This window comes from Battus philenor, unplaced genomic scaffold, assembly GCF_028537555.1.
Source record: "Battus philenor isolate CCGP_79_NKW_IND1 unplaced genomic scaffold, ilBatPhil1.0.hap1 SCAF_14, whole genome shotgun sequence".
Taxonomy (NCBI): Eukaryota; Metazoa; Arthropoda; class Insecta; order Lepidoptera; family Papilionidae; genus Battus; species Battus philenor.
The window spans coordinates 3419850-3433293 of NW_027181676.1; the positions used below are offsets into that span (position 1 = coordinate 3419850).

At 32.7% G+C, this 13444-nt stretch overlaps 1 protein-coding gene across 1 annotated transcript in view; it reads left to right on the top strand.

The window, feature by feature from the left end:
* The first annotated feature begins 283 nt into the window (after nt 1-283).
* Nucleotides 284-13444, top strand: part of P5CS (Delta[1]-pyrroline-5-carboxylate synthase) — a 41529-nt gene continuing 28368 nt past the window's right edge. Inside the window, exon 1 of the mRNA XM_068777682.1 lies at nt 284-517. Within this exon, the coding sequence (XP_068633783.1) occupies nt 404-517 (114 nt within the window). The 5' untranslated portion in view covers nt 284-403. The remainder of the gene's footprint in view (nt 518-13444) is intronic.

Sequence of the window (13444 nt, forward strand, 5' to 3'; positions counted from 1 at the left end):
TTGTCAGAAAGTTTGTCAAGGAAAAAGCGATCCTTAGGGGTCATCACCCTCAGTCAGAGAATTACAATGCCTGGAGAAGAAGGTATGTACAATATGAAGGCCGTGTAAAAATAGCAACCTATCAATAGTTATTTAATATAGCAATAGCATGAATATGTGCTATATTTCATTTATATTCATATAATATGAACCGAGTTGTTAATTCAAACTGTATACGTTTTATCAAGTCCGGCGTCATATATTGAAACATAAGAGCCGTTGTCATATTGTCTCCTATCGCAGTAACGGATTTCGCATCAATTTATAAACATGCTCGGTCGATTGCACTGTATATTATAACACACGTTTTATTTTAATATTAATGTATGCTATACAGCTATAATTTACAAAAATAGTTATAGCTATGTGTTATAATTCGTTTATAATGTGTTTGCGTTCGAGTGCTGCGAAGAAATTGTTTCTCGGACCGCAAAATGCTGCATTTTTACGGAATTTTAGCGTTAAAGTGACAAGCGACGTAAGTAGAAAAACGGTTTATTTTATTTGTAAGAGAAGATTGAAGTAGTCGTGAATGGTTCTGGCGAGATTCGTTCTTCTTAATAAATATATTTTTAGTAAACGTTTATAATTGAATAAGTAACGTCACTTCATTTAATAATAATTTTAATCAAGTTATTTATGACGTTTCATGCTGTTAAAAATAGCATATCACGAAAAAAACATTATAGCTTTTTCCATGCTTTAGTCGAAATAATCAAGCAATTTTAAAAAAAAAGATCTAATATGAGGAAATAACTCACTTTTCTCTTTGTCTTCATTTATTCAGAACACGGAAGCTGTAAATTTATTCCATACATTTATGTTGGTATTATAAATGTGAAAGCGAACCACTTAATTATTATGGCGCATAAAGGCATTTTTCTTTGTTAATTAAATTTTTGTTTTTTTTTTTCAGAACGTAATGTAAGTTTTTTTTTACGTGTAATATGTACTTGCATTACGAAAATTATTATTTGTTTATAGTAGCATTCGTACCAGTTTTTTTTTGTAAAACTAAGTGTATAAATGTAACCGTGTTTTAAGTTGAAAAAGCCGTAGTTTAAAATTTTTTTTTCTTTATTATCAACATGTTGAGATGCGAATCATCGCTGGATTATATATCATAAAATTAAATATACCATTATTATTTTTTTTATCAAATTCTACAAAATTTTGTTACTAAGATTAGCTTTGCAAACATTTGTGATCTTAATCGTTGGAAATAATGAACCCTAACGCACCTATTATGTACCCGTAAGGCCCTTTGAGATTCTGGAGTTAAAACCGCGGACCGGCAAGCGTATGACGTCTGCCCACAAGGTAGACACTTGGCCTTGTAAGTTGTCAGAGACGCTGAATGCATGCTGCTTTAATCCGGTGCTATTGAAAATCTTTGGAGGCAAACGTTTCCAGGAGTACACGTCCTTCAGCTGATTATGATGTTTATGAGCATACACGAAGATAGGATATATAATTGATAATTAAACTTGCTATCCTCAGAAAAATAATGAAAATAAAATATATATTAATATATTTAGTTAATAAATTTCATGCACAATGTGACCTACTACCTATGGCTATAAAAAAACCTGTTTACTGTTATAATTTGTCTTAATTTAATATAGCTGTGAGTTTTTTTTTTAACGCATACTTGTTCGGTTTTACTATCAATTCGGCTGTTGGAAAAAGACCATGTAATCGAAGTTGAAGCAGCTTCAGTAGGTAGCTATTCACTCTCGTCTTGATAAGACCTGGGTTATAAATCTCGAGAAATAAGAAAACCGACAGATCGCTACATTCTTACGAGTGGTTGGTGGTGCCTGTGGCATCACGGACTATGAGGATTTCTCATTCACGAAGTTGCAGCAGTCGAGTGAGCATCGAATGTTGCGCAAAACATGAGACTAACATATTTAGAAACTCTTTAAATAATAAAATCTGCACTTTTATTCTATCGATTATAGCTTTTACTAAAGTAAGAAAAGGACCAATATATAGCTACTTCCGCCAATGCAACAATAATCGTACAATAAAGAGCATCACCCGCCAGCCCGCTGATAAATGCGCATGCGGCAAAACAATGCGAATTACACAACTACCACCTATAAATCACTCAACACGTGTTTCACCCCTCCATGGGGCATCCTCAGGAGTAATGTATGTTTATCAGCGGGCTGGCGGGCGGTGCACTTTATTGCACAACTATTGCTGCAATGACGGAAGTAGCTATATATTGGTCCTTTTCTTACTTGGGATGGATTTCCGCAAAATAACGCCTGAATCCATTAGGGCTTTTACTAAAATTATATATTAAAATAACATTTTTTATTTAATTTTAAAAACATAAATCTGCTACCAGACACCCTGTATTAATGCTTCGGCTTTTAGATGATGCTTTGCAAAATCAATTTCATATAATAAAATTGTATTTTTCATACATACATTTTTTTATTTACAACTTATGATACTAATTTTCGAGGTTTATTCATATTTTTTGGATGATCTCTCTTTACTGAACTATCCGTGTAGTGTCATATTTTCACAACACAGTTTTAAATAATAGTATATTATTGCCAGTTTAATGAAATGTATTAATTAATTATATTGGGCAGATTAAAATTCTATCCCGTCTTATCCTTTAACGAATCGATGCGGGTAAGGGTTCAACATAATACAGTCGGGCCGTTAATTAAGGAACTTAGTCTTGATTGAAACATATGTAATCAGTTATCTTGTTAGATAAACGAGGTTTCAACTGGTAACTCTGTGAGGGATACTTAATTAAACTGCTTTATATTTATTAATTGACTTATTTATTTACGAACTCATATAATGTATATCAGCGAACTTAATTCTGAAGGTATTCTGTACCAGTAAACCCTTTAGGAATTAATAGAGAAGGTGAAATAAGAAAAATATAATAAAAGAAAAAAATGTGACAAAGAAAAAATATTAAAAAACCTAACATATATATAATACGTAAGCATACATACTAAACTTGATTATGACATAATAATAAATAATGCGGTATGATACATGCATTAAATATAACAGTACCACTGTATTCTTGTTTGAATGCAATTGAATATATCTATTTTTATATTTTAAGAAGTGGCCAAAAAAAACATTTAAACTTTATATGCATAAAAATGATATCATTGTCTTACTCGCATTATTAAAGAGATTTAGAACTTTAAGTGAATTTTCTTGACATTAGTGTAAAAAAAGACAACCGATTTAAAAGTGTTTTCCTGACCAACAAGACTTTCGATTTTGGATATTGCCTAATCAGAATATTCTTGGAATATTATTAATTTTAAATACTCGAAAATACTACTTTAAATACGTGGAGGCATGTCAAGAATAACATTTATTTTAAATTTTTTAATTCTCTTTGTATGAAATATGTTTTCACATTTTAGAATGTTTCTGCCTACACAAATTAGTAACTTTCTAGCTATACAAAGTATGTAACATATGTATATAAAGTGCATATATTAAAGTTTACATTAAATTACTTATCTGTATAAGTTAAATATTTTAATTGCTACGTACTTACAGTATCTTATAATTATATTCGCTCACTTTATTGTTTATGATGTGCTAAACAATAAGCACATCATAAACAATAAAGTGATATATATACTCTCTCCATCAAGTTATTAAATAACAAAACTCTACGAAGGCCATTTTTGTGACCACAAACAAAACCTTCAGATATCGTTGTGGGCTCTTCTCGAACCAGTACGTTTGAAACTCTTACATTCAAGTTCGAGGAACGTTTTTGGACCTTAATTTGATTTTAGTATCTAATAAATTGGGCTCTTCCGGCATTTATTTCTTGAAGTACTATAAGTATTTCTATGCGCATAATATGAGCAAAGGTATAGATTTTTATTAACTCATTAATGTCTGAAATACGATATCATTGCACTACTCTTTGGCGGTAGATATACCACAAGGATATGTAATTTTTGATTTTACTTACTATTTCTTTATATTAACCAATGGTATCATCACTTACTGTCAACAGGGATAGCAGTAAAGCGTAAATTTAAAAAGAACAACAAATAAAACACCCTTTAACCCTTAATTAGGCGCATTAAGAAAATCACTCAATTAGGCGCATGGGGTCTTAAATGACCCCAAAAAAACATTAGGAAAGGAGTATCAAAAAGGAATAAAATTTAATGGATTTCTATAGTAATTAATAAAGTTCTTTAATATACTTAACTTTAAGAAACAAATACTTACCATGACATTAAAGATATTTAAAAAAAAACTAAAACAGTAAACCTCTCTTTAAACTAATTTTTTTGCCATAGCCGAGATCAACTTAAGAAATAAAGTTTATTCAGTCTCATCAGCGGAATCTTCTGTTCTGCATCCGACACAGTAAATCCTTGAGTGTTGCTGACAAATAAATTTACGACACTTGAAACATTTTGTTGGCACTTTTTTGGCGTCCTTTCTAGGACATGATGAACAGCGCCCGCGTATAGCTATCGATTGATAAACCGCCTTGTTCACATTATAAACTTCATGGAACCGTTTTTTTGTTGTCGCTGGTACAGCACGTAGTTGTATGCGACGTTTTTGGTGATCTTCCACAAGTGCCGCAGCTATTTTCTTCAAGAAAATCCGTCTTGAATATGTCAAAGTCTTCTCAATATTAGCTTTGTGTATGACAAATGCCAGATATGTTTATACTCCAGGTAAATATAAAATAATATTTTGTGCTCGGGTCCTTACTGCGTTCGATGGTGGTACTTTACACCATTTCATTTTCTGGCCATTTCTCTGAGTATGTCGAGATAAAAAATAATTATCTTCCGCTGATACAGGGATGTCTTGGATATGTTCAGACTCCTCAATTTCGCTTTCTGAATTATGAGCACTATCAATGACAGCATCGTTTAAAGTTTCGTCTTGCGAATCCGAAGCAGCAACATCTTGCTCTTCATCAAGCACTTCATCCAGCCATTGCAATACTAGTTTGTCGTTAGGCATTTCAATTCAAAAAAAAAGAAAAAGCATAGAAAAAACTTAAAAATACATAAAGAAATCATACCGTATCAAAATACACACATACAAAGATAAATAGTAAATAATATACTAATATAAACACAAAAAAAATCACAAAAGTAAAAACTTACCTTCGCCAAAAAATGTAACGTAACTGGGCGCATGGGGTCAGCTCTCTAAAGGACAGCGATGCATGCATATGCGTTAATGTTCTGGATGTGACTAATTCGCGTACCCCGGGTCGAGTGAGGAAGCTAGAAAGAGCGTTAGTACGCTCTGAAGACTGTAAGCCATAATTTTTTGAATTTCAAGTGGCCCTGACCCCATGCGCCTAATTAAGGGTTAATGATTGTGAAAGTAAAATTTGCATATTTACTGCAAATAAGACTGCAGGTGCTGAAGTAAAATATAAGACATTTTACAAACGTGACATAGAGCTAGGGACTAAAAGAGATTTAGCTCTCTCGGGTACACTAAATGCTTGTTTCGTGTGTTTCGTTCTAGAGCGTTATGATGATGAAAAACCTCTTAATTTTTGTTATCAATTCGTTGTAAACTAGAGTATTGTTTTTCAATAGACCTTTATAGAAATTTACTCTAAAAGAAGTCAGTAGAAATATTGTTCTTATAATTTGATTATAGAAACAGATTATACCGAGATTTAGTCATTTCAATCGCTCTCGAATGCTACGCAGTAAGATGATCGGTAAGTCCGTCTATGCCTCCGCCATTTGAGAATGAGAAATTCTTAGAGTTATGTCAGTGATCTGGATTTTTCTGCTGATTTCTGATTCAACCATCCATTCTTCTCTGTGTGAGTTTGAACCTTCATATGAAGCTCATCGTAAGTGATCACGTCTTGGATCCGTGTGTCATCACCGGTAACGCACATTGGTCAAAGACCTTCGTCTTTAAACATTCGGTATTTTTGTGCACAACAAGTAATTAGTGTACAGTTATTAATTTTCAACTTTATTTTTATTAAAGTTTGTTTCCATAAAATAAAATAGACAAATCAATATAAGTTTAGATAAAAAGTCTGGCTTAGGCATATATTTATTAATACTATATAACGTTATATTAAAGCATTCCTATTTGGCTTTCCGATACACGAGTGTGCATTAAAAAAAAAACAACTGATCTGGAAAATCATTCTAAGCGATGCGTTCTTCCATTTATTTTAAATCCAATTCAATTTCTGTTTTTTTGGATTTGTTCTTACGGTTTCATATTCAGATTGCATCGACAACACGAAGTATAATCGAAGTGTTGTGTTAGTATTCGTTTTATTTTAAAACAGCAACCATTCGCAGTGAACCGAGTTTTTTTGATAGAAAATTGTTTTACTTAATGCTATGTTTCCGCTGGTGATTTCAAGAGAAAAGCGTTCATTTAATAGTTTTGGACAAGACCCTTATCATCTTGACATATGAAAAGATAGGTTTCAATAACTAAGTATTACTTCTAGCTACGGCTTCTTCAAAATAAAATATTATTATCCTTACACATTACCCTTAACTGTATTAGACTATAGGTAATGTCGCAAAAGTACAAAACCTTAAGCCTTTGAAAACAAGAGGCACACTGTCAGTTAGAGACCTCGATTATACAGGATGATTGCTTTTACATGTGAAAGCTTTAAAGTTGACAGTCCTAGAAAGCCAAAAAAAAATTTCCAAATGTTCGGGAGTTTTGAATGATAATTTTGCCTTACTCTTTGATCACGGTATGAATCAAAATTTGAAAGTAAACTTTTGCCGAGACGCGTTGAAGCAAGCTTTCCGCGGATTCTACTTGCGAGTGCATAAGAGGTGTAAGAGGTTCTTTCCATATTTAAAATGATCGAGCCTATTTTTAAGGATCTAAATTATTGCACGTTTCACATGAAATAAAAAGAAAGTACAATCATCGTCATAATGATCACTCCATCATGTAACTAAAATTCTTTTGTACAATTACGTAGAAAAGTGTTTGTTGTTTTGATAAGCAGCTATGATTGCCCTTCGGTATAAATACAATACAATTGCATCTGATGCAAGTGAAAGAACACAGCATGTTTATGTTTAATAGTGGAATATAGTGAATATTTAATTGAAGCGTGTAACAAATGATAACCGGACGTTATCTATTTATCAACTGTATTAACGTTTACGTAATTACAAGGGCTTATGGCATATTCCATAAGGTCATTGTCATAATTACAATTGTTGTTTTGAATAACATTACTGGGAGTATGTCAAACAAGATGTCGAGTGCTAACATGCTTTTTTATTCATCATTATCTTCATTTTTAGCCATTACATGGTTTCCTCAACATGGTCGTGTATCCTTCTTGTGAGAGAAGGTTCTACGCTGCTCTTGTTGGAATGTAACCTCCGGTCTAGAACCTTAACGTTCCAACAGCCATGTATTTTGCACCCAATGTAGCCTACCAATTACTACTTCAATTTACCAAGTCTCTGGACTACATGGGTTATTAATAATTTTTTACAAGATAATGATAATAAACTTTTTCCATAAAAAGCGATGGTAGAATTCTCTCTGTGCCCTGTTGCATAGGAATTGGTTATTTATTTCGGACTATAGTTGTATAGAATACAATAGATACAGACGATCAATCCACAGTTAGGTGTTCATGTATAGAAAGGTAAAATAAACAGGAATGTAAATAATAATACTGGTCGGTCATTGTTATCTAGCAACAAAGACTGTTTTTTTTTTAAATCAGTGTATGGGGTATTGCAGAAAAAAAGAGAAAACTAAAACGCTTCTCTTATCATAAACATTATTTCAGCAGCGGAACACCTATTTTAAGGTAGCTGAGTTAGAGGGTTCCGTAGAAAGTCCCGGCTTAGGCCACTACATACCACAATTACCTCGTATAGTCAGTAATTTTTTTTATTACATGGCCTCCGTTATTGGAAGGCTTTCATTCCCCCATTATATTTTCGAGACACGGATATATTTTACAATAATTTTTTTTACAAACTTTCCTATCTTTACCCTCTCTCTTTCATCCTTCAGAATCGATGATAATATATTCGCGTGATGACTTACGGCTCTAAACCAAGACCTCTCTTTTTGGGCTTCACCACTTCACCATTTCATTTCTGGATCAATGAACCATGGAGAGAGCTGTACTAGGAATTTCTGTACGAGGTCGGAAACACGAATGAAAAGGTCCATGCACGAAAGATAGTAACTAACTTAGACGAGTGGATTCTCAGGTTTAAGTGGCAGTTTATAGAGCCCATAACGCGCAGAATTGGTGATCGTTAGAGTCTTGAGGTTCTGAAGTAGTGACCTCTAAACTGCAAGCGCGGCGTAGGACGTACACTCACAAGGTGGTACGACGATGTTGTTAAGATCGTAAAGCCGCATGCCTTGCATCGATGCGTTTTACCAATAGGTTCCATTCCAAATCCAAGTGATAAGCCCAACAGTGGAATGTCCTTCGTTCGAAATGAAGATGTCAATGAATGATTTGCGTCATTGTGTCATTGTACTAACATTGGAATATACATGAAGAGTTATGAATGATTTCTGGAAAGTTCTTCAGAATATTAAACGCGCTGCAAGTAGTCAAACGAGAGTACATATTCATAAGAAATAAAAAATTTACGATCATAAATCAAACACAGACTACTTAATAAACACTCGCAATGCATCCAAGTACTCAGTAATTAATTTTTCTTAGAACGGTAGAGAATTGTGATAAACTATGTTCTAGTGTTATCTTTCCCGACATAATCAGTATTATAAATAAGGAAGAACAAAACGGTCGGAGCAATATAGAATGATGATAAAATCTTAAGGCTGGGGAGAAAGCAATTATTATCTTCAACGACAATAATGTTATTACATTACTACTATCTACCCTTTCTCTATTCAAAATAATCTTTATAATACTGGGACAATTATTATGCAGAATTGTTTTGTATTGTATGTTATATAATAGAGTTATGCTATAAAAATTGTAACATGATAGAAAGACACATTATTTACCTAACTGTATTTTTTATTTAAATTAAAACAATATATATGAATATGAAAATAATATATTTAATTACTTTATAATTACTATAATTTGAGAACAACCCTACCGTTTTATTCATCTTTAATGTAAGTTTCGTAGTAAAAAAATGTTTCTTATAGTAAAAAAAGGCACAGAATCTTATAAAATATAGAAAATAATATTTGTTCACTATTGAAATGGTCCACTTGATAGTTCGCTTTTTATATTTATTTTCGTTTTATAGTTCACAATATAAGTAATTAATTTTTTGTTAGTCGCATCGTTTTTGTGCTAACCTGTTATGGGTGGACAGGGACTATATTTGACAATAATAATATTTTTTCCACATTTTCACTCTCATCTTTTATTCGTCTCAATATCATTTATTTATTCCTCTATTCTATCCATCACAAACTTGTCCATTCCTTTTCATACTTTATTAATTTTCATACATCGGATCACTTTCGTCACCTTGCCTTCGAAATACTACAAGTTACAATTTTAATTTATGCTTATCTTATTTAACTTCTTAATTTTGTATCACAACGTTTTCACATATTTTTATCACCATTCAATTACAGTACTCCGTTATTTTGTCTTTCTACCTTATGTCTTTTGATAATTGATCTTGTGTCCTTTCTACGAAAACCTATGAAGGTCTAACAACTCTCCTTGTTGTTCACCAGCGAGGCGATATTTCTCTCCTTGATCCATTCCTGCTACCGGAACTAGTAAACCTTGACTGGCACTTTCCGCATCTAATATTGGACAGCCGTTTATTTGGTTCACCACGGTCTATCTGGTCCACTCAGGGGTCACAGGTGCGGAAGAATTTTTCTGAGCTTGAACCTGTGAAGGTACTCGGAAAATCCTCCCTGTCCTGCGAACAACTGAATCAGTACTGTCTTCAGCTAAACCTGACGAAGTACGCGGTAGAACGAGACGAGATCTAGGGAAAACTTCCGCGGTTCCGGAGCAGACCTCCCTTCCTCAAATTTATGCCACCAAACAGCATAGGTTAGTCATTATCGATCAAAGAATATTTTTTTATTTTATTTTATTGCGACACGGTAATGGTTTCTGCTCGTAATGTTAATTAAAAGCTTCTTGGAGGTACACAACTTTTATTACGTTATTAATTATAATTTTTACAATAGTCTCAACTTCGCTGGGTTGCCATTTTGTGTGCGCCTCCTTGCAATCGAGTATCCAAGTCTATCCTTCCTATTTGTCTATGCTATCTTCATGTACATGCACTACATCTATCCTTTTTTATAAAAAAATAAACAGTAATCTAACAAGTCCTATTACAATAAACAGTGAAAACTTTCCAAATGCTTTTTTCCCTTTCTTAAATAAATTTAAAACAAGGATAGTACAAAGTATATAAATAGTTCTTATATTATTTCAGTTTAACTTATTACTTATTGTATGAATCTTAATTCTAAGTAAATTCTCAAATAGGTACTCAAAGTTTACTTCGATAGATCTGTGGAAAATTTGATACAATCTCAAAGTGACCTCTGTAATGACGTAGTCGATGTTAGATCTCTCTGACAAGGCCAAATCAGATGAAGACTAATGTAATTGACTAATGTTTTATTGGTCGTATACAACGATTCGTTAAATAAATTACAAGAGAAATTCCAAGTTTATCATTTATATATTGGAATACCAAAGCCTAAGAAATATCAATTACAGCGATTGTCTCTCGGTTATGTCGCATAATTATAAAATCATATTTTTTAGCTGCGATAATATAAAAATAAAAATAACACAAATAAAGCATTTAATGCACCGCCGTCAAATTTTAATATCATTTCAGGGCACTTATCAATTTGGGTGTGTTTTTATGCTCCGGTCAAATTAAATTTAGTATTTATTTAGCTAGGAACACTTACATAATCGTGTTAAAAATTTTGTATTTTGCACATACCAAACTATTCGTAACTTTTGCACATAACAAAGCTTTTTAAAAAATCGCTACGTTGATCAGTTTCGTGCTAGCCGCATTCAGAGCCTTCACGTGAACGTGTACGTCGTCGGTCCACTAAATAAGAGGCTTTTATTTTCAGTAGTCGATGTTGAAAGATGTCAATCATATGGATGACACGGCCGCGTTTAAACCAGTTAATCCACGAAATGGAGCTTCAGAGAGAGCAACAAAAATAGTTTTCAAAAAATTTCACGCGTTTAACCCATAATGGTATATCGGTTTTTAATCTATTTTTAGGACGCCGACAGTTTGTTAAAATAAAAGAAAAAATGAAGTTTGAAAATAGAACTCTCTTAAAATTAGAGTTATAATGTAGAACTCTTCTCATCGAACTCTTATTCGAGAATAGAACAATTCTGCTAAACGAACTTTGGGACTATACATATCGAATTATAATTTAAAAATCGAACTCTTGTAATCAGTACATAAATATTTTTTTAATTTAATTTTTAACTGGCCAGCAATAAAAATTTTCGGCGTCACCAACTTAATGTTAATTTATTTGACAGTTCATAAAAAAACTATTTATACCTATATTTAAAAAAATACTATATATAACTATATTTCTAGAAAGTTGCGCATCATATCCTTTTGTATCTTGTGTAATCCACTATTTTAGTGGACCTAATTTAAAGAAATTAATACGACAAATAGCGCACGTTCACCTGTATAAGTTCAAGTGTACACTTATGTTGTTATATGAATTCAATTAATGACTATGTCACGTACACACATGCGGTGAACGGTGGGAAATAAACGTAATTAATTAAAACAGCATAAATATGTCATCAACAGTTATGTTTGAAATAATACACAAAACTTGCAATGAAACAAAAATAATTGATTTCCTATTTACGAGATCTGTATACAGGGTTATTGGTTATAAGTATGAAAGCTTAAAAGTAATGAATCGGCTCATTTGTTACGGAATATCTGTGTGAATTAAGTACTCAGAAATATATTAAATTAATTTATATTTGATATTGTAATGCGACGGTCCAATAACTGCTGGCTCTACAAAGCCTGCAGTAACAGATAGTAAAAGAAAATGAATTTTTATACCTAGTGATTTAAATTTAAAATTTATTTTAGTGGTAAAAAATGTAAGGAGAAAATATTAAAACAAAAATATTTTTACTAATCTAAATATATTAAAAAAATATGTTTGTATTTTCTTCTTTTTGAATTATTCTTTATTGTAAGTCTTTCTATTTATTTATTATTATTATCCTATATACTTTAGATCATGGTTGCACAGACTAATTAAGACTAGGGGCCACTAGGGCAAATTATGAACTGATGGCGGACCGGCCGCCAGAACTATAGGTAATTAATTTTTTTGGTTTTATTCTGGAATAGAATTATTATATTTTTCGAATGTACGAGAGTATTATTTTTGCTGTCATCGGGCCGCGGTCTGTGCATCCACGCTTTAGATCATATGCTGTAACCATTTAAATACGCCACAAACAGAAATTAGAATCAATTGGAACTGCCCTATAATTACATCTTTCAATTTGAATAAACAAATCCTTGTATAAAGCCTGATCTTTGATGCCGTCCGGCGAAGTGACCACAATTAACGCAGTAGTGTTTTTTTTCTCACCTTTTATCTAACGACAGTTATTTTACTAATCCTTTTGTAAATAGTAGGGTCTCTGTTTCACATTGTTAATTTTCATGACGTATTCCGACTTGATATGATATTTAAGAACGAACATGTAGTGATTTTGCAAAAGGCATTGACGTCACTACAGAGATTATAATCATCATCGTCGTTTAAGCTGTACCAAGTCCACGTCTAGACAAAGTCCTCCCCATAGATTTATAATACGACCGGTTGGAAGCGACTTGAATTCAGCGTCCTCCGACGATCTTTAAAGATCATCTGTCAAACTTGCGGGTGGACATTCTACGATGCGCTTATTGATCTGTGGTGTCGGTAACAATCATTCTAAATTTGAATTTTTTATAAAATTGATCCGTTAACGTTATAATGATTTCTCTTTAATTTTTTAATATGACGCAATTTTCCTTCTTTAGAAAATGTTTATTATTTAATGGAATAACGCGTTACCTTGCGTAAGTCCATCCTAAGTAAGAAAAAGACCAATATTTAGCCACTTCCGCACATGCAGTGGTAGTTGTGCAAACTCTGTGTTTGGCACTAATCGGTATAACATAACTCCTGAAGATGCCCCCGTATAACACGTGATGAGTGGTTTAACGGCAGTTGTGTAATTCGCATTGTTTGCCGCATACGCATTTATCAGCGGGCTGGCGGGCTCTACACTTTGTTGCACGACTACCACTGCATGTGCGGAAGTGGCTAAATATTGGTCCTTTTCTTAATCAAAATGTTTATGTTC